This window comes from Microcaecilia unicolor, chromosome 7, assembly GCF_901765095.1.
Source record: "Microcaecilia unicolor chromosome 7, aMicUni1.1, whole genome shotgun sequence".
NCBI classification, from domain to species: domain Eukaryota; kingdom Metazoa; phylum Chordata; class Amphibia; order Gymnophiona; family Siphonopidae; genus Microcaecilia; species Microcaecilia unicolor.
In genome coordinates this window covers 11,846,597-11,869,667 of record NC_044037.1, presented here as the reverse complement: position 1 = coordinate 11,869,667, position 23,071 = coordinate 11,846,597, and the positions used below count along the sequence as shown (strand labels likewise).

General features: G+C 43.0%; 1 protein-coding gene across 2 annotated transcripts in view; it reads right to left on the bottom strand.

The window, feature by feature from the left end:
- Positions 1 to 916: 916 nt before the first annotated feature.
- MTMR8 (myotubularin related protein 8) overlaps positions 917 to 23,071 on the bottom strand; it is a 96,233-nt gene continuing 74,078 nt past the window's right edge. Inside the window, exons 13-15 of one of the 2 annotated variants that reach the window (XM_030210238.1) lie at positions 22,683 to 22,809; positions 17,682 to 17,970; positions 917 to 1,310 (exon numbers count right to left, since the gene is read on the bottom strand). In XM_030210238.1, the coding sequence (XP_030066098.1) occupies positions 1,219 to 1,310; positions 17,682 to 17,970; positions 22,683 to 22,809 (508 nt within the window). In that variant the 3' untranslated portion in view covers positions 917 to 1,218. Of the gene's footprint in view, positions 1,311 to 16,958; positions 17,971 to 22,682; positions 22,810 to 23,071 lie in introns of both variants that reach the window. The other variant, XR_003942883.1, reaches the window with a different exon arrangement.

Below are 23,071 nucleotides of genomic sequence, written 5' to 3'. Positions count from 1 at the left end.
ATGTTGCTACTGGAATAGTAACGTTCCATGTAGAATCTCCAATAGTAGCAACATTCCATGTAGAATCTCCAATAGTATCTATTTTACTGTCATAGTAATGCTTGAATGTTTTCACTTATATACACTGTCAGCTAGCACATTTGCTTATTTCCGATCTGAGGAAGAAGGGCAACCTTCGAAAGCTAATCAAGAAATGTATTAAGTTATGTCCAATAAAAAAGGTATCATCTTATTTTCTTTTCCATGTTTTATTTTGTTTGATTTCTATAGATTCTACATGGAATGTTGCTATTCCACTAGCAACATTCCATGTAGAAGTCGGCCCTTGTAGATCAGCAATGTGGCCGCGCAGGCTTCTGCTTCTGTGAGTCTGACGTCCTGCACGTACGTGCAGGACGTCAGACTCACAGAAACAGAAGCCTGCGCAGCCTTCTACATGGAATGTTGCTACTGGAATAGTAACGTTCCATGTAGAATCTCCAATAGTAGCAACATTCCATGTAGAATCTCCAATAGTATCTATTTTACTGTCATAGTAATGCTTGAATGTTTTCACTTATATACACGGTCAGCTAGCACATTTGCTTATTTCCGATCTGACGAAGAAGGGCAACCTTCGAAAGCTAATCAAGAAATGTATTAAGTTATGTGCAATAAAAAAGGTATCATCTTATTTTCTTTTCCATGTTTTATTTTGTTTGATTTCTATTGATAACCTTAAGAGTGGACTAACACGGCTACCACACTCCTCTACTTAAGAATATGAGTAATTCAGCTATAAGCTACATTTCAGATGTTGTTTGTTCAATTTATTACGCATCTTGCAAGACTGATTTTCCTTATAAAATTCAACATTTTAACTCTGTGCAAGAATCTTAACATTCAGGTCAAGAGACAACAGCACACACATTTACCATAAAAATGAGTTTATTCTCCTCCCCACGGTTTAGTAATACAAAATCAAATCTGAGAATAAACGTACAGAATCAAGACTGAAACAAAAGTTTTGCAAAAATATCACAGGACGGATCTTATGTTGTACAAGTATAAAGACAACAGTGCCACACGGAAACATGACAAATGTGTGAAAAATTAAAAAAAAAAATCAAGTGTGCCTTGGTCATACTCATACCTAATACACAACCAACTCTCCAACATAGTACACAAAGATACAGCAAATCAACACCAAGATTCTTCTGCTCATGTTGTAACATCACCTTATGGAAAAAATGCTTCTGATCTTGTGCTGTTAATACAAACAGATCCAGTGGCTGAACAATCAACAGTAGTAAACATCCAGGTCAGTGTATCTGAGTAAAAGAAATGTGTACATAAGTCATGGAAGCTACACTATAATTCAAGAAAAAAATATAAATTATTCCCTTTAACACGTGTTGCTTTGCAGGATTTCTCAGAAGCTCAGAATGACAGCCACCTCCAACCGTCTCAGTGGAGTTTAAAGCCAAAAGTTTGACACAGTCGATCTTAATTAAGGCTAGGGGGTTTCAGCACATTGTAAAAACTGAACAGAATTCAGCGAGAGAGGAGCAATATCCAGATCATTTGTATGTATCATGCGAAGTGCATTAAACCTTGAACGCAGCAACCTAGTCAGGTTTTGAAGATTTCTACAATGAATACGCACGAGATCGATTTGCATACAATGGACCCAGTACATGCAAATCAGTCTCATACATATTCATTGGGGAAATCCTGAAAACCCGACTGTTGTGCCCAACCTTGTACTAGACGGTTTGGGCCACCATCATCATAAATGTGCACCTTGATACAAACACTGTGTGTATTTTCAACAGTAGTAATCCCTGCCCTTTCCAGGGAACAGTACACATTTTGATTAACACACCAAATGTACTCACAGCTACAGCGGTTAACAATTGAAAAGCCCAGTTCTGCAGGTAAACACATGTCTTTAAAAGCATACCCCAGCACTTCAGGATAGGGTTAGAATATTTTTACAGTGCTATATACTCCACAGGGGCTGACAGACCTGTTCCTAGAAATCCCACTTCCCAGCAGTACTGGAAACATTGTTGCACTTTAAAATGAAATGCACTCCCTCCCCTCTGCAGATTGGTGAATCCAGTCAGCTGTTTGGTATTTCTCCAAGTCACATTATTTTCATTCCTTTTGTTTTTCCATACGCGTGCACACATAAAATTTGGGGAAAAGGGCAAAAAGAAACCAAAGTGTGCAGTTAGTGTGCTGGGGGAGGGGTTCACCTGTACATCACACATTATCCCCCATCCTCTTCTTTGGCAACAAAGCAAGTGTCAGATATTGATGGAAGACAGCAATGCAAGGGCCATACTGCCTCAAAAGTATGTTTCACTGCCAAGGATGTTTCTAATACCTTCCTTGACAAATCTTCGACTCATGCACATTTCATGAGCTCCTTGCAAATAAAACTTACACAATCTGCAAAAGGTTTAGCACACTGAGGAAATAGAGGGTTTTTTTAAAACAACTTTTCCCTTAAAAACTCAAATCTTATGCAATACAAAATCTGCATTCCTCTTTGTGGTCACAAGATGTCATTCTTGTTCTAGTCAAGCCTAGTGTTGCCTTAGGCAGGCACGGCCTCAGGAACTTGATTTTCCAGCTTACCACAATTGCATCTGGCTCTTGAATGAGTATCTGGTCGGATTTCTTAGGTCCCACCAGCAGAATTGCTGGCCAGATCTATATGCATAAAAAGCCAGCAGCAGGGAGTCATGGTCTCACCAGTGGGAGATAAAGATACTAAAGTGGGAAGCAGTGAAAGCATGAGGGGAAGGATGGGAAGGAGTAAGTGAAGTATACAGTGGTGAGGGAGGGAGGGGGTGACGTGAACATGTTGGAGAAAGTGTGTTGCATGTATTTATTTATTGCATTTGTATCCCACATTTCCCCACCTTTTTGCAGGCTCAATGTGGCTTACAATACATCATGAATAGTGGAAAGATATAAGAAAACAGAAAATGTACACATCTTGCACCCTGTACAGCTCAGTGCGCTGATGCAAGGGAAGGCAAACCTGCTAGAGATATGGCAAGGTTACCAGACTCCAAGCTATCTGGAAATGTGATTACCGAGATCATCTGCCCTGAGCATCTTGCCTTTCCCCTGCAAAATATATCTCATCAGAAGGACCAAAACCTTACAGCTCCTCTCCCTGCTTGGCAAACTGAGGGGCCTCCCCATACTTCATAGTTCAATCCTCTCAGTGATCTGAAGTGTAACCCATCATGTGAAACATTTGGGGACCCTGCCTTAAAAAAAACATTTCTATTTGAAGAAATATTAAGTCTGCTGTCATTTTTGCCCACTCTCTGCATGTGCTCCTGTGCTCAAGCTTCTCTGAACAAGGGCAATAAATTGAACTGGTGGCCTAACTTACAGAAATCAGAAATATTAAGTCAAGTAGATGATGTATGAGAGATCGAGTGGACAGAGTACACGAATAATTTAATAGACAACTGGATGGTGGAAAGACAGTATGTGTTTTATCTATTGATCTTATTGTGTGCTTTGACTAAGTCATACTGAATAGCAGATAAAATCAAAATAAATAAAATGAACTGAACTGCAGGTGAATCAAAGCACAGTTGAATCTGACAGCAATAACGCACACATTTGATATTAACACTGTTTGTTGAAATAGCTTACTGAGAGATTCAAAGACTGGGGGTGACCACATTCCAGAAATGATGAATTCTGATCGCTTGCAGGATCCAGAATTATGAACCTTATTTTTTTGATTCTAACCTTGCCTATCTGTCTGTCCCATTAAATATCTGGCATTCCTTTCCTTAAAATTAATCTGTAAACAGCTTTATATTCATTTAAAGGCAGTATAGCAAATACTGAAATAAACATGACAACCTCAAAGCAGGGCTGAATCTGACAGCAATAGCACGGACAGACAAATGATAAATCGAGAAAAGCAGAGAAGCAACTTCTGTTCAAGGAACTGTCCTATAGCATCAGGGAAGTATCCTTAGGGACATCAGGTACAAATTAATATTCAAACACTCTCACATTCACTGAAGGATCTATCATGCAGGCTGTGTGGCTCTAGGTGCCAAAATTAAATTTGATTTTTTTTTTTTTTTACTAATTTACGTGAAACCATGGATTTAAAAATCCGCAAGCACAAAACATGTGCAAAGTTTGATATGTTTCAGTTTAGGTAGTCCTGAGATCCTTAATTGCTGATACGGTGTGTGTTTTGCCAACCTAAAAGGGAAAGGTTTAACTGATGCTTGCAAGAAATTGCTTCATATGGCAGCTACAAGCAAAAACTTTCACAGTTGTATTACATTCCGTGCACATGGAGAGAAGTTTTTATAATGATTTTCACGAGTAAAAGGCATCTTGTCCACGTTAATTAGCAGTTTGAAAATTTCCCTTTCTCAATGCGGATAAAGGCTTCTGCACTAGTATGGCGGTGGGGGGGGGGGGGGGGGGGGGGGGAGAAGAGTACATTTATACAGGGTAATTCTAGAAATGTAGCCAGTTCTATAAAGAAAAGTAGAAGCTGAAGTAAATGCTTACATCCAGATTATAAATACCAGTACACGCACTCTTTAGGTACTCATGCGTGTAAATATGCACTCTGCCCAAACTCCAGCCATGTGAACGTCCGTCTTGAAAGAAAGAGCCATCATATTTCGCATGTAGCCGGAATCTGGTCATTCATGTATGTGTTCACATATGCACATAAATGCTGGCAGTCTAGTTATTTACGCACATTTTACTTGGCTCATCTGCTCTGCCCAGTAAGGTGATTACAACTTTAACTGCTGCTCTATGCAGGTTACTGACTCTCTTCTATGTTTTTTTGAGGCAGGAAAATAATTGATGTTTTGCTTTGAGCAAAAATGCTTTATACCTCAATTCTATGCTTTTGATTAAAAAAAAAAAAAAAAGGGATCCTCTGTTTATCCCACGCAAAGACATAGCCCTCCAATTTTGAGGGTGCCCGGGGTGGACTGGGGCAATGCATTTCTCGCTCCTCCTCCTCTTCTCCTATCCCCCCACATGCATTGTATACAGGGGTGTGCTGGTAAATTTTTAACAACAGGCTCTTTCTCCGGACATAGCCAGCTCTGCAGTTGGAAGGGCCGGGGGGGGGGGGGGGGGGAGGAACAACACTCGCCTCTCTCTCCTCCCTCCCTTCGTGCGGGCACGCTAGGCATACCTTTGCTGGCAGCCAATAAATGGACTGCCACCACTCCCAACGTCTTGCTCTGAGCAGCATGCTGGAACTTCTCTCACATGCTCAAGAAGTCCCAGCCTGCTGCCCAGAGCTGGAAACAAGGAGCAGGGAGCAGCAGTAGTCTATTTACTTGGCTGGCAGTGCTCAGCATCCCCACCAGTAAAGTAAAATAATTCAGCAGGGGGCCCAAGCCCACATTTTGGGAGCCACTTGTTAAAGTAGCCATGGAGGGCCCTACTTAACAACCGGCTCCCAAAATTCTTAAAAACTTAACAACCGGCTCTTGCGAGCCTGTGAGAGCCTGCTCCAGCACACCACTGATTGTATACATACAGTGGGGGAAATAAGTATTTGATCCCTTGCTGATTTTGTAAGTTTGCCCACTGACAAAGACATGAGCAGCCCATAATTGAAGGGTAGGTTATTGGTAACAGTGAGAGATAGCACATCACAAATTAAATCCGGAAAATCACATTGTGGAAAGTATATGAATTTATTTGCATTCTGCAGAGGGAAATAAGTATTTGATCCTCCACCAACCAGTAAGAGATCTGGCCCTACAGACCAGGTAGATGCTCCAAATCAACTCGTTACCTGCATGACAGACAGCTGTCGGCAATGGTCACCTGTATGAAAGACACCTGTCCACAGACTCAGTGAATCAGTCAGACTCTAACCTCTACAAAATGGACAAGAGCAAGGAGCTGTCTAAGGATGTCAGGGACAAGATCATACACCTGCACAAGGCTGGAATGGGCTACAAAACCATCAGTAAGACGCTGGGCGAGAAGGAGACAACTGTTGGTGCCATAGTAAGAAAATGGAAGAAGTACAAAATGACTGTCAATCGACAAAGATCTGGGGCTCCACGCAAAATCTCACCTCGTGGGGTATCCTTGATCATGAGGAAGGTTAGAAATCAGCCTACAACTACAAGGGGGGAACTTGTCAATGATCTCAAGGCAGCTGGGACCACTGTCACCACGAAAACCATTGGTAACACATTACGACATAACGGATTGCAATCCTGCAGTGCCCGCAAGGTCCCCCTGCTCCGGAAGGCACATGTGACGGCCCGTCTGAAGTTTGCCAGTGAACACCTGGATGATGCCGAGAGTGATTGGGAGAAGGTGCTGTGGTCAGATGAGACAAAAATTGAGCTCTTTGGCATGAACTCAACTCGCCGTGTTTGGAGGAAGAGAAATGCTGCCTATGACCCAAAGAACACCGTCCCCACTGTCAAGCATGGAGGTGGAAATGTTATGTTTTGGGGGTGTTTCTCTGCTAAGGGCACAGGACTACTTCACCGCATCAATGGGAGAATGGATGGGGCCATGTACCGTACAATTCTGAGTGACAACCTCCTTCCCTCCGCCAGGGCCTTAAAAATGGGTCGTGGCTGGGTCTTCCAGCACGACAATGACCCAAAACATACAGCCAAGGCAACAAAGGAGTGGCTCAGGAAGAAGCACATTAGGGTCATGGAGTGGCCTAGCCAGTCACCAGACCTTAATCCCATTGAAAACTTATGGAGGGAGCTGAAGCTGCGAGTTGCCAAGCGACAGCCCAGAACTCTTAATGATTTAGAGATGATCTGCAAAGAGGAGTGGACCAAAATTCCTCCTGACATGTGTGCAAACCTCATCATCAACTACAGAAGACGTCTGACCGCTGTGCTTGCCAACAAGGGTTTTGCCACCAAGTATTAGGTCTTGTTTGCCAGAGGGATTAAATACTTATTTCCCTCTGCAGAATGCAAATAAATTCATATACTTTCCACAATGTGATTTTCCGGATTTAATTTGTGATGTGCTATCTCTCACTGTTACCAATAACCTACCCTTCAATTATGGGCTGCTCATGTCTTTGTCAGTGGGCAAACTTACAAAATCAGCAAGGGATCAAATACTTATTTCCCCCACTGTACCTCTGCTGGCAGGGATGACGAGGGCCCGCCAGCCAAATAAATACAGTGCCCGAGCTACTCCCCTCCTCCTCGCACCGCTTCCTTAATGCGGAAGACAGCAGTATGACTTCAGCAGCCGACACCAGGACTTCTCACGCATGCTCAGAGCATCCCCGCCAGCACAGGTAAAGGGGTGATGCAGTTCTGAAAGCTGGGGGGGAGGGGGCAGCCCCCCCCCCCCCAATGGCTACACCACTAATCCCATGTGTTCATCCACCACCCTTTCTATGAAAAGAAAATATTTTCTAATATTGGTTTTAAATTAAATGGTACTACTAATCATTTCTATAGCGCTGACAGACATATGCAGTGCTATACACCTTACACGCAGGTACCTTCTCTGTCCCTAGAGGGCTCACAATCTAAGTTTTTGTACCTGGGGCAATGGAGGGTTAAGTGACTTGCCCAAGAACCCAAGGGGAATTGAACCCAGGTTGCCAGGCTGAAAGCCCACTACATTAACCATTCCTACTTTTGGCTTTATTTCATGTCTTCTGGTTCTACAGTTTTCTCATCTTTGGGAAAGGTTGTTTAATTCATTAATACTTTTCAAGTATTTAAATGTCAGCATCATATCTCTCCATCTCTCCTCTATGGTATAGATTCAGCTCTTCAATTCTCTTCTCATAGGTCCTTCTGGCGCACAGACTATACCTTTTTGATTGCTTCCTCTGAACTAGTGCACAGCTTTATATATCCATTGTGAGATACTTGGAATTCTGTATTGAGTTTTGGAGGCTGTGAGGTCTCACTACCAACCTGTAGAGGGGAATAATAATGCCCTCCTACTCTCTATGCAGACTAGTAACCTTCTGGTTTTGGCCACTGCCTTCTCGCATCCTCTCAGACACAAGGGGAGGCTCCTTACCGGTGCCCTGATGTTCACACAGTGAGAGCCTGTTTTATGATATCTAGACACCTAGATTCTGTTATAGAAATACTGGTGCAGCCTGGCATCGGCACTGCTTAAAAAGCTAAGAAGCTCCTGGTAGAATTTGGAAATCTTCATCTGTACTTTTCTGCAAAAATCTACTCACACTGCAAGCTTCAAAGCAAATGGGAAACTGTGCAGATAATATAGGTGAAACATATATAGTACATGGTCTTTGGCCCAGTGTGGACAGCTTGAAAGTTGTCCCCAACCTTGCTACACCTTCCAATCTCAATGTACAATTGATCTTCCAGGGAATGTTAAGTACTCAATGCTGAGTTAAGGACACTGAGGAGTCTCTCCAGGGAAGCTGGCTTTGCTGAATTGTCTTCTCCTGGGGTGGGAAGACGGATGGAGAAAATGTCTGGTCATTCATACTGCAGAGGACATCTGAAGATTCAACACTTGACTTCTACGTGCATTAGTTACTGCTGAAAACATTACTACTACTACTTAGCATTTCTATAGCGCTACAATGCGTACGCAGCGCTGCACAAACATAGAAGAAAGACAGTCCCTGCTCAAAAAGCTTACAATCTAATAGACAAGAAATAAAGTAAGCAAATCAAATCAATTAATGTGTACAGGAAGAAGGTGAGGAGGGTAGGTGGAGGCAAGTGGTTACAAGTGGTTACGAGTCAAAAGCAATGTTAAAGAGGTGGGCTTTCAGTCTAGATTTAAAGGTGGCCAAGGATGGGGCAAAACATAGCATTTTCCTGTAAGAATACTGAAGCTCAATATACTGCTAACACTGCCTTCACGTTTTCTTTATAATCTGAACCAGCACGTGCAGATTTTCATATGGCTTATTCCTTAGTGCTTAATTGACGTGCTTGCTTTATAAGCTACACCATTTCATACTGCTCACCTGATAGCATCACTAATGAGGGATTCTGCCAAAAATTACTGTCAGCCATCGCCTAGAGCATCTTGCTTGGGAAACTACTTACGAGGCTTTTTAAAAGCCCAATTTTGCATACGGTATCTAATTAGAAAATGGGCCGTCTATACCAGCATATTTAGAATTCCTTGAGTATTTTACAAAAGTTTGCTCAACATGAAACCTTTTTTAAGATATGTACAAAGAAATGGAGAAACAAGTAACTTGCAGCATGTCCACCAGGAATAACTATTTCACAAAGGAACACACAAATGGTGATTTGAACCTGTAAAATGCTGGATTTTACTGAACCAGGCATACAGAAAGAGCCACTAAGGAGCTAAGCTAAAAAAATAAAAAATAAACAACAAAAAAAATTAGATATGTGCTGGACACTAAGGATCGCTAGCACAACAGAATTTAAGCAATAGCATTGTTAAATTTCTCGTCTGACTCACGTCTTGAATTACACTGTGGTTTCCTCTCCCCAGTCTCTTCAATACCATCGAATAGTGCACAATATTAAATCGATGTTTCTTTGAGTACAAATTATGATTATGCTGTCTCCTTCATTTTTTTCCCTAACCACTGAATAATGGATTTTTTCAACCTTATATAGGTTTTGAACTGGTTGTTTTTTTCTTTTGCCCTTCTATAGGAATTATACATTTAACTTGATATCTGCTCCAACGGAGCTCCCTACCTTGATTTTATACTTGGGTATGAGTTTCCTCTGCTTTATTTGAGCATTTTCATTATCATCTTTTTTTTTAAAAAAACTATTTTTTAATCAATTATTTTGTTTGGTTGATAATCCTTTAAATAATATGTTTTAAACTAAAAATTAATTTATTTTTTTATCACAGTATGTTATAATAATAATAATAATAATAAAAATAATGCAGTTTTAATAATACTTTCTATACATATGATACCTATGTGACTAATTAATGAATCCTTGTTATATATGAAAAACCTTTTTAATGTGGAAATCTGTTCTATGTAATTGCATTTTTCCAGAGCTGTCTGTTTTTTCTTTATATTGTATGTTCTTTTATGATATGGATTATGATCCTATTGGAGTTGCTGCATGCCTTCATATGAAGATTAGTCCAAAAGATGTTGCTTACATTTACATATGTGTACATATATCACATTACTTTACATCTGCATGTATGGTATATTTATTTTCTTTATATTATTTGCCCTCATTTAGTTGGTCATTTATGTGTTCTTTTATGAATATTGATCATGGTTATGCTGCTTACTTTTATATATTTTTTATTATATAATTTTTATACTAATTTATTATTTATTGCTTTGTTTGATATCTAGGTTCATTGATATGTATGCGTTTTATCAATAGATTCCTGAGGCAGGCGTTGTGTACGCCGAAACACGGCCCATGTCGGGTCATTTACTAATAAAGGACTCCTGTTGTCCCAGTCTTGAAGGTCCAGCTGTGATTTTTTCTGTTTGCTATTTTGTGTATACTGTTTGACCTTCTCTGGTTGCCTTGAGGTGGGTTTAAGTCCCAGAGAGATAAGCATAATTGTCCCCTCGATCACTCAAACAAACCCCAGCCCAGATCCCAATAAGCAGTTAGCTGACACAGATGCACGTCTCAGAGAAAGTGGAAATGCCAAAATATAGGGTTTTTTTTTTTTCTAAGCATGCATGCATTGCTACTGCAAAATCTAAACTAGGTATACTTTTCCCATCCACTCAAGCACACACCCTCTTGGAAACGGTCCACGCTGCAAATCTGCACATTAAGTAAATTAGCTATTTAGATGCATAGGACATTTACATGTACAAACCCCATGCAAACCTTGTAAAATGGCCTCCGGTTACTAAGAATCCCTTATCTTTCTTTCTTCTCCCTGTCACACTGTGAGCACTGATGCTTCACAGACTGTCTCCACCTGAGAGACTGATGCAATTTATCTGTCCCACACTTTGGGACCCAGTTGAAAAGAAATGTACTGACATAACTGTGCTCTTATCAGCAGATTCCCTGCAGAGTCTGCTCTGCAGCTCCCAGCAGGGGCTGTAATTACCACTGTTGCAGCAATGCCAGACATTCCAAGTGAGGGCACAGGGCCTGCAAGTTGGTCACTGCTGCCAGGGATGCTCAGTTTTCTTCCCAGATTCTGTAATAAGTTTGAAACAAAGCAATAACAAAGATGGCTAAATCAGCACAAAACATAGCCATCTCCAGGAAAACAGTTACTACTGTAAACAGCACTACACAACTTCCAAATCATTTTACAAAGATTAAGTTGTAGACCATCAATATATATAAAAGGCGAGTGTCGTACTCACTTGCAAATGCGCAGTAGAGACCTTCTCTGCCCCGCCCCCGCGTCAATACGTGATGACAGGGGACGGAACACAGAGGGTCTGCACTGCACATTTCTGAGGGCAGGACACCGCCGTCTAACGCTCCCCCCACCCGAGTCGCCGCCGCCACCCACCTTCTACCCGGAGAAGAAGAACGAAGGCCGACGTCGGCAGCTCAGCAGAGCTCAGTGCTGCGTTCCCGGACCCTCGCTGTTTCAAAAGCGAAGCGAGGGCCCGGCCGGGTGGAAGGTGGGTGGTGACGAATTCGGCGGCGGGGGCGGGCCTTTCAACCCCCCCTTCCTATAGTAGCCCGTTTTTACGGGCTCAAAGCCTAGTCCTGGATAGAAAGATTAATAATTTCCAGTACTTCTGATCAAGTGTGTATCAGGGCCCCTAACACCTGCTATTCCTTGGAAGCCATTAGATTTATTTTTAACCCATCAAAAATCAGTTACATCTCATATGTAACAACTAAAAATTAGTGTACAATGAACTAACCGATCATATCATCTGAAACCAAAATAAAGAAAACTTGTTTTTTTTTTTTTTTTTTAATCAGACTAACAGTTCCCCAAAGGTACCTGCAGATCAGCTATGCTCTGTTGGCTGATGTAAGGGAATGTGGCCACTGCCAGCACAAGGCAGAAAGACAAAACTGCTTCTTCACAGGGTATAATCACAGAAGTCTGGAAGCAGACATGTAGAACACAGCCAGCCCTTCTCCAATTGCATTCCCAGTATCATCAGCTCTATTGTGGCCTTCTCTCTTCCTCTCCTGGTCTTATTCAATCACTGCCTTCTTCATTGCAATTAGGTGTGTGCCTCCCCCCTTTGAATAACATAACCTGGGTTTCCAGATCTACTTCTTAACCTCCATCCCAACCTACCCCATGACATCCTCAGATCACTAACTATACTACTGAATGATAAACATGCAAGTAAAAACAGAAAAGCTTGGAAACTAATGAAATGGAAACTGAATCTTTTATGTTCAAGAAAGAAGGAAGGGCCTTTTGGCATAGATCAGCAAAGTGAAAATCGGTCACACACTGACAGCATTCATATGGGTAACCAATTTATCTCACTGGCCACAGAGAATGCCAAGTACAGATGAGCAAATTCCTTCCCCCTCACCCCACAACGGTAGGCAATACCACCAAAGGTGGTAAAAATGAACTGGGATTATTAAAATAACTATGTAGCTGCAATTGAGAACACAAAGCCTTCAAACAGAAACAAGAGTGGCACCTGTGGACTTCATGAAGAAACAAGCACCAGATCCACATCTACATTTATTTATTGTATCCCACATTTTCCCACCTATTTGCAGGCTCAATGTGGCTTACAGAGTTCTGTTATGCCATTGTCATTTCAGGATAGCAGGTACAATTAGTGATATACAAAGATTAAGTAAGGGGAAAAAGGAGAGAGTTGGGTGGGGGTAGGTATAGAAGGTAGATTTTCTTGACTGGTTGGGTTGGCGAGGTAGTTTAGTAAGGTTATGGGTTTTCTTTGTAGGCCTTGTTGAAGAGATATGTCTTCAGGGATTTGCGAAAGTTGGTTACATCTTCATGCGAAATAAGAAACTCCCAAACACTGCCAGGCTTAGTCAGTCTTCTCCCTTCTCTCGGATGGGGATAGGTACCCCCTGGAGCCTGCTCATCTGCTAGTTTCCATTACATTCCTTTTAATTCCCAGCCCAGTGCTTAGAGAAGGCAGAGGTGTAGCTACGTGGGGCCAATGGCTCCCCCCTCCTGCCCTCAGACTCATAGAAACAGAAGCCTGCCCTTGCAAATCAGCAACGCGGCCGCACCTGAGAAGAGGACTTCGGCTGGGTGGTGGTGGTGGCGGTGCCGGGGGCTAAAATGTGCCCCCTCACCTCGGGGCTCTGGACCCTCCTCCTGCCGAAGTCTGGCTACACCCCTGGAGCAGGGGGTATGCAGGGTTCAATCCCACCACTTCCACTGACCTTTGGCAAGTCACTTCACCTTCTACTGCCTCAGGTACAAACTTAGAGCTCAATTAACTAACATATATTAATGTGCACTAATTAGCACAAGCCCTCTCCTTTCAATAAAGCCTATTTACTTACAGATTGCATTAAAAGCAAATAAACAACAGCTTAGAAGACCTAGCCCTTAAAAACTATAAAGCTATGTAAATCAGAGAAATACTTACCGCGCCTAACTGGAGGCTAGCAATCAAACATAAAAATCCAAACCTCAGGTATAGAGTATGAAATGTAGAATGCTGTTCAGCACGGATCAAGTCAAACTTAAAATAGCCATTTTCTTTTGACTACATGTTGGAGACTTTTCAATGTAAGAGGTGGAGTCGTGCAAACTCCAAGCAGTCATGGAAGTTCACACTACTCTTCCCTTGCATAATCGTAAGCTTCTCTCTCTTCTTCCCTTTGGGAGTTGATATGTAGATGAGCAGCCCAACCGGTAGCCAGCAATTCCACACAACCCCTCCCCCCAACATGGTTACCTCAGGACCTGCAAAGATGGTGGATTCTTCTGGATGAAAACAAAACCAATTTACCTGTAGTAAGATTTTTCAACAGATAGGAGTATACAAAGCCCTCACTGCATGGGTGATGCCATCAACGGAGCTAGAAGCTTTTGAGTCTCTTCACTACCTCGGTCTAGTTACTCCGCTTGAGTAGAATAAAACTCCTTGGAGAGGTGGCTGGGTATATAAGAACATCGAGTGGCGTGTTAAGCTTCAATTGAAGTTTTTGGATTTCAATACAGTGGAGGAGTGGCCTAGTGGTTAGGGTGGTGGACTTTGGTCCTGAGGAACTGAGTTTGATTCCACTTCAGGCACAGGCAGCTCCTTGTGACTCTGGGCAAGTCACTTAACCCTCCATTGCCTGCCGCATTGAGCCTGCCATGAGTGGGAAAGCGCAGGGTACAAATGTAACAAAAATAAAATAAATTACTGTAGTTTTTAAGGTCTGCTATTGCTACTCCCTTTGTGTTATTGATTTTTCCCTCTGTTTTTTTTCCATTGCCAGGAAGGATTCGAAAATATCTTTCTTCAAAACATTATAATACCTTTTATCGGCTTAACTAAGAGAAAGGTTAGGGATTGAAATTTTCTGGCTAGTATTCTCTTTATTCTTTTTTCTATTGTATTTTGTTAATGATGTAAACCACTATGAATGGATTTTATCCATAAAAGCGGTATAAACCCTTATGATGATTAAACTGAGTTTCCCAACACAGGGGTTATGACCCTGTTTCCTCCCTGCTTGTTGATGTAATACATTGCCCCTTGATTGTCTATTTGTATCAATATACATTTTGTTGGCCTACCTCTGAAATATAGCCAGGGAATCTAGTGTTCAAATAGGGTGCTCCATACTGCTATCAATTCTCAGGTGAAGTCTCCCCTGGTGGACTCCATCTACACGAGCTCCCCAGCCTAGTGTGGACACATTTCTCATGAGTGTTTGATACTGTGGAATTTTGAAGGGGATGGGAAGACGCCAACGAACATCAGCCGGTCAAGCTAAAACCCAAGTGCTGAAGACCTACAATGTATATCATCCTCCACCTGACATTCAGAATTATTAGCCCTTGGTGTCAAAGTAAAGGATGAATCCTCCTTCTTCAGACAGGATTGATGATGATGATTGGTTCCATGGCTTCCATCAATGTTCAATGGTATATTCTAAATATTGATGAATTCCCAGGACCCATCGATCATGATATTACAATGCTGAAGTCAATGAACCAGACTTCAATGCCAAAAATAGGTTTATGCTGCTTTTCTTGACTAAGAAGACCTCTCTTGGACATCTGGGAACATAATTTATGATGACAGGGATCATGGTCAGGCCCCAGGCATTGTATGTACCAGCTATAGGTATCTGTAACGATATAGTCTTTTGTACCAGTTGCACTTTAAGCTGCTGGGAGCTTTTTAACATCTTGTCTGGAAAAACAGCTGTTAGAAAAACAAACAACTATTTTGAAAAAAAGTACCCCGACTAGGAGCCAAAGATATTCACTGAGGCCTATACTGAGCTAGGCAAAAAATAAAGAAAGAAAACTTGAAAACAACCAAAAAGCTAAGATACTATTGGGTAAGTACTGCATGACAGGACACGGAAAAAAAAAACCCTTAAAAATGCAACTTTGAGCAAGAAAAGGTCTTGAGGTAAACTCCAGAGATGCACATCTAACTGGATCAGCAAAAGCCGAAGAGTACAGTAGCCCTGCACAACAGCAGTGGGCAGAAAGTGGTACATGTGCCATGAAGTGACTCAAAAGATTTTAGTAGCTCCAGCTTCTAGCTGGAGAAGTTTTCCTGTGTAGGCCGTCAATGACATCACTCATGCTTTGAGGGCTCAATATCCTGCTTGTTATCAGAGGAAGCTTATATACACATGGTAATTATAGTCATTTAAAAATATGTAAGAAAAAACAATCAACTAGTGATGTATAAGAATATATGTTCCTTAAGAAAGAAAAGAAGTTGTAAGGGTGGGTAACAGTTTTGAAGGGAGCTGCAATTGTGACCACCCTACTGAAAACTTCCTGCTATCTGTTAAAGAGGAGGAAAAACGAAATGAGGGAGGGAGGAATTGGGGGGGGGAGGTTGAGAAGGGGGAAGGGGGGGAATAAAGGTCATTATGATCTGTATTCAATGGTTGCTAGCATTTTCAATGTTTAGGAGTATCTGCAATGAGAATGTAACTATGTTCTATAATGTTTGTGTGATATTTAATAAAAATGATTAAACATAAAAAGATCTAAAGAGGAGGAAAAACGAAGCTTGATGAGGAGGGAAAGGGAAGGGGAAAGGGAAATAGCACTTGACATACCGCCTTTCTGTGGTATTTTGCAACTACATTCAAAGCATTTTACATATATTCAGGTACTTATTTTGTACCAGGGGCAATGGAGGGTTAAGTGACTTGCCCAGAGTCACAAGGAGCTGCAGTGGGACTCGAGGAGAAAGGTCAAAGGCATTTTGTCTTTGGAGGCTCAGCAGAGAACAAGCCCAGAAATGGCTGCCTTTTCTCTAGTGAACAGTGAAGGCTGCAGACCTCACAAAAGCTCATCACCAATGTATTAACCCAATACAGATGCGTCTACAACTTTGTTTGTTGGCCTTTGTTTACGGTTCAGTAACCACCACACTGTAAAACTTCCACTTTGCGGCCAGGACGAGTCTCAGACATTCAACTTCCAGTGCCTCGTGTTCTCCCCACTTCCTAACCCAGAAACACTGTCTCTGGGAAAACACGAATGTGCTCTTAAATAGCAGGTATCAGCCAATCCTGAAACTCTCGCCAACTGCTCTCAGTTACAGCAGGAATGACTGTAACAAATCCAAAAGGTGATGCTGGGCACTGAGAAAATCTCTCTTCACAGGCACCCAAGTGTGATTGTTAAACCATCAGATCATTCAAAGACAGTTGTTTTTCTTCTTTTTCAGTGGTTTCAAGCCAGAACACCATTCATTGTATTGCTTATGTTAGTAGGTAAAATATGGAATATTACAGATGGGTTCCCATACGTCCTCCTCTTTGGTAGTGAACTGTGATTTGCCCTACAAGATGGAAGGAAGAAAATGGGCAGGCAGCACTCATCAATACTGTACTCACAAGGAGATCTGGAAGCAGCAGAAGGGAATAACAGCACCTTTTGACACTGCAATCAAGGCTTTCTTTCCTCCATCCTTAATGCCATCAGCCAGTCCAAGGACTAATGGCAGAAGGCAGGCAACAAAAAAAATCAGCAACAACAGAGCACTGGGCAGTATTAAAAATGTATCCAGGTGAGCCTCAAATTAAAGAATGGACGTGAGCTGCTCTTCTGGCTCCTTGATGGCACAGATGCCACTGTATAATTTGTGAATAAGGAGAGCAGCGGACCTCTGTGGCAGAGTACAACAGCATAAAACATTTTTATATTAAGCACTGTTAAAAGGTTCCTCTCTTTTATATGTTGCAAAAAAAATAGTTGGGGACAAATAGATTCATACTTTCAGCTCCCAGAATGCATTATGCATTAAAAACCTTGCCATTTTATCATTAAAGCTTGCAGAGAACCTGCTCAGGCAACAAGAGAAGCAATGAAAATACACAGAGAACACACTCAGCAGGTCTCTTCTTCTTATCTACACACCTTTGTGTGTGTATACCCTTATATCAGACCCATCACGACACACTTGAGCCCCTGATGCTCAATCTGTCGGCCTCCCGAGAATGGGTTTAAGCCTTGCACACCCCAGGCTAGCTGAGAAGCAAGCAAGCTTCGTGCTCCAGCCTGACATACATCTCTTGGCATGTAATCTTACACCACAAACTACTGCTTGGTGATGGTACCGTTAGGTTCTGCTGTTTTGGCATCAGACATTGCCATGTGAAGAGCTGAGATGTCCTCAACGGGCGACTGGTCCTGCTGAGTTCCAAGGTTTTTTGAGTGCTTCTTAATTGAGTCAGGACTGTCCAAGTCTTCTTTTGCGATGGTGCCATTTGGAAATGAAGCCAGAGGCTCCCCTTCGGCGCGCAGCACAGGGTTCAATGTGGCTCCTGCCTTGGGCTCCAGCACAGTGCTTAAACAGTTTGGCATCTGGTGAGTGTCATCTGGTGCAGATCCATCCGACAGAAGTTTCTGTATTAGATTAAAACAGTGATAGTCAGTGTTCTCCCCAGTTTGGTGAAAGGCAGAAGGCAGTGTTTTAAAAGAAAGCTAAAATGGAGCATGGCTCCTAATTAGGCCAATCATTTGTACTTCTCTCCTTTATAATGCCTTCTGCTTCCTTAACCTACTGTCACAATATGACTGTGAACATCACAGGATGAGACTGAAAATAAGATATTGCTACCCACTCTCTCAATTTGTTCCCTGCCCCAGAATGAACTTTCAGAGCTACTGAAATCATTGCTTTACTCAAACACGTGCTTTAAAAAAAAAAACACCCTGTAAAACAAGGGTGTCCAATCTCGACCCTCGCCAGGTTGGGTTTTCAGGGCTTCCACAATGAATATGCATGAGATCTATTTGCATACAATGGAGGCAGTGCATGCAAATGGATCTCACGCATATTCATTGAGGAAATTCTGAAAATCTGACTTGACTGTGGCCCTCAAGGACCGAGGCTGAACACCCCTGCTGTAAAAGGTCAAAAAACATCTGTGTGGGGTGAACATCTCCCTGAAAATGTAAGAGACCACATTTGCAATGGAAAAAAGGCTTTGAAAATGAGCCTAATAGGGACATTTCATTTCATCAAAACCTATCAAAAGTGGCCTAATGCCTTTCTATGGGAGCAGTAGTCCAGTAACGCAGCAGAGACACTAATAAGCAGATGATCGAAATCCCCACGCTGTTCCAAACAACGCCCTAAAAATAGCACTGGAACAGCGCGGGGCTCTACCGCCCCTATGATCAGAGATAATAGCATGCAAGTTTATGCATGCTATTATCTCTGATCATAGGGTAAATTGCGGGAGGATTGTGCCTGAGCACAGAGGCTGGAGGTCCATGGAACCACCAGACCCCAAACAGCATGGCCCTAGTGGCCAAGTACGCTCACCCCGAGCCAAGCAACACGAGGGCTGGAGGTCCAGCGGACCTCCAATCCCCCCGACCCAAGTTCAGGGGGGGGGGGCTGGAGATCCGGTGGGTCTCCAGCCCCCCTAACCTCCCTTACCATCCCCTCAAATTGAGCCCTGGTGGCCCAGTGGGCTGCGAGTCACCCATTCCCCTCGACCTGGTGGTCTAATGGCCCTCTTCCCCACCCCAGCGCATCCCAGGATGCATTGGGCAAGGCTGGACGCCACCATTTTCAAGGCGGAACCGATGGAAGAGGAAGGAGGCCACCTCCAAGGTAGGGGAGAGGGGAAGAGGGCCCAATGGTGTGAAGCCCCACCCAGCGCATCTCAGGATGCACTGGGCGGGGCACCGCCATTTTCGAGGTGGCGCTGAAGGATGAGAAGGGAGGCCACCTTCCTCCTCCAACGAAGGTAGGGGGTGAGGAAGCCGGCCGCTAGACCACCAGGTCGGGGGGGGGGGGGGGGGGGTTTGACTCGCGGCCCACTCTATTTGAATGGATGCTGGAGGGGGGAGGTTAGGGGTCTGGAGACCCACCGGTTCTCCAGCCCCCCCCCCCCCCAACTTGTGTCAGGGGGAGTGTCATGGGGGGGAGGAGGTCGGGTTCCTGCTCCTGTGGGGGGGGGGGGGGGGGGGGCAGAAGGGAGGCTGCTGCATTTGGGGAGAATGGGGGGGGGGGCCTGCTAGCATGCAAATGCATGCTGGACAGGGCTCACCATTCCTCCCCAATGGTCTGCAAACCCTAATGCCAGCACCGAGCTGGCATAGGGTTTGGCGCACTGCTCGCTGATCATTGGGAGGAATACATTTAGCATGCATTTGATTGCTACTTGCACTAAGAGCCCTGTTTTGCATGCATCTGCACACTAGTTGCATTCAGAGCCCGCAAGCGCGTTGCTTCAACACGCAGGGGAGGGGGGCTCTGATTATGGGGCAGTAGCAAATGCAGGCGCTACTATGGCGCTAATAGCCTCTAGGGCCTGTGTTTGCTTCTGATCATTGGCCCATAATTCACTGTAACATAGTGGTTAGGAAATTGCAACTTTCAAACTGCCCTCCCCTCAAGCTCATCTCTTCCCCTGGTCATGGACTCGCACACACAGTTGGCATAGAAACAGATGCACAGATCTGCAGAGGGACTGAAAAGAATTAGTTATTTGGCTAGTTTTAAAATCTTTGAAACAAAGGATCATAAGTGGCTGCTTGGAGAAACATGCAGATATGAATTTATCAAATTACGATAATCATGGCAGGGACCGTCAGAACTACAAGCGTACCATGGAGCTAATATAATGAGCTTGAACACTATTGTCAATCAGATCCAGCTATATTTTATAATTCAGTCCAACTGCACTGATATGAGCAACATTCAAAATCTACAGTGGTGGAAATAAGTATTTGATCCCTTGCTGATTTTGTAAGTTTGCCCACTGACAAAGACATGAGCAGCCCATAATTGAAGGGTAGGTTATTGGTAACAGTGAGAGATAGCACATCACAAATTAAATCCGGAAAATCACATTGTGGAAAGTATATGAATTTATTTGCATTCTGCAGAGGGAAATAAGTATTTAATCCCTCTGGCAAACAAGACCTAATACTTGGTGGCAAAACCCTTGTTGGCAAGCACAGCGGTCAGACGTCTTCTGTAGTTGATGATGAGGTTTGCACACATGTCAGGAGGAATTTTGGTCCACTCCTCTTTGCAGATCATCTCTAAATCATTAAGAGTTCTGGGCTGTCGCTTGGCAACTCGCAGCTTCAGCTCCCTCCATAAGTTTTCAATGGGATTAAGGTCTGGTGACTGGCTAGGCCACTCCATGACCCTAATGTGCTTCTTCCTGAGCCACTCCTTTGTTGCCTTGGCTGTATGTTTTGGGTCATTGTCGTGCTGGAAGACCCAGCCACGACCCATTTTTAAGGCCCTGGCGGAGGGAAGGAGGTTGTCACTCAGAATTGTACGATACATGGCCCCATCCATTCTCCCATTGATGCGGTGAAGTAGTCCTGTGCCCTTAGCAGAGAAACACCCCCAAAACATAACATTTCCACCTCCATGCTTGACAGTGGGGACGGTGTTCTTTGGGTCATAGGCAGCATTTCTCTTCCTCCAAACACGGCGAGTTGAGTTCATGCCAAAGAGCTCAATTTTTGTCTCATCTGACCACAGCACCTTCTCCCAATCACTCTCGGCATCATCCAGGTGTTCACTGGCAAACTTCAGACGGGCCGTCACATGTGCCTTCCGGAGCAGGGGGACCTTGCGGGCACTGCAGGATTGCAATCCGTTATGTCGTAATGTGTTACCAATGGTTTTCGTGGTGACAGTGGTCCCAGCTGCCTTGAGATCATTGACAAGTTCCCCCCTTGTAGTTGTAGGCTGATTTCTAACCTTCCTCATGATCAAGGATACCCCACGAGGTGAGATTTTGCGTGGAGCCCCAGATCTTTGTCGATTGACAGTCATTTTGTACTTCTTCCATTTTCTTACTATGGCACCAACAGTTGTCTCCTTCTCGCCCAGCGTCTTACTGATGGTTTTGTAGCCCATTCCAGCCTTGTGCAGGTGTATGATCTTGTCCCTGACATCCTTAGACAGCTCCTTGCTCTTGGCCATTTTGTAGAGGTTAGAGTCTGACTGATTCACTGAGTCTGTGGACAGGTGTCTTTCATACAGGTGACCATTGCCGACAGCTGTCTGTCATGCAGGTAACGAGTTGATTTGGAGCATCTACCTGGTCTGTAGGGGCCAGATCTCTTACTGGTTGGTGGGGGATCAAATACTTATTTCCCTCTGCAGAATGCAAATAAATTCATATACTTTCCACAATGTGATTTTCCGGATTTAATTTGTGATGTGCTATCTCTCACTGTTACCAATAACCTACCCTTCAATTATGGGCTGCTCATGTCTTTGTCAGTGGGCAAACTTACAAAATCAGCAAGGGATCAAATACTTATTTCCACCACTGTAAATATCAAATGCCATGCGATAGTTCCAAATTGTTTGCTCAGAATTTTTGGACTTAAAGCCAAGCCCCTGGCACACAACTCGAAACAGAGAACCGGATAGTGAAATACATCATAAGCTAAGTCTTTTATTATTTTTTTTTACATATTTGTGATTGTAGGCTCTGCTGATAAAGTTTTGGGTCTGTCAATGACATTTGATTTTAGCATTTCGCCTACTATTACTCATATAAATGCAACTGGATACTGGGCACTTATGGCCAGAACTGATGATTCTACCTTGAGGAAACGAGATCCAGACAAGTGTGAAATCTTTATTTAATAGCAATTCTGTTTACAGTGGTACAGTACAAGAATGTACTTGAATGTTTCTCAGGCAAAGGATGGCAATTTGCTGCTTTTCTTGTTATGGGATTAACACATTCACTGAGCACCAATCACTTAAATTATTTTATTTTTTTGTATTTAAACTAAAAACATTTTTGATTTATAAACAAGAGGTCTCTATTTATTTTGTAGAGTAAATTCAGTTTTGAAACGTGAAAAAGATTAATACCCCAATTATTTGTTTCATGGAACTGATGATCGACATTCTGGGCACAGTATTCCAGCTCATTATAGTGGCTGCACTGATGCCCTTGTAGTTCCAACAGTTCCCTTCACGATTCTCTTTATAGAAACGTCTCTCGTAAGTTGGTCACTTTTGTTATTTAAAGGAGTTTCTCATTATTTGGTTATCACCAGTTTTCCTCCTTTTTGGTGGGCTTTAGTTTTTATAGAGGTTTGCACCAGCAACTTACGTTTTCCAGATCATTCTCGTTCACCTCCAGGGTTCTCCTTTGCCTCATGCCTTCGAGGAGACGATCGAGAACGGACTGCTTAGGGTGCATCCCTTTGTCAAAGCGGTTATACATTCCACACCAGAACCTGAGGAAGCAGCAAAAAGGTATATAAGCAACTGAGTGGAGCTATTAAATCCTGAATGGCATCCAGAATTTCATTAACATGTAGTAACAGACATCTCTCTCTCTCTCTTCACGTTCAGAAAACTTAATAATCAAAAGAAAATAAAATCTTCAGCAGCTGAATTACATACACTGGGAGAGCTCCAAGAGTGTAGGATTTTAGGTTTGCACATGTGGAAGAAAAAGACTAGTAAATTCTATAGATGCCAGATACAGATTTTAGG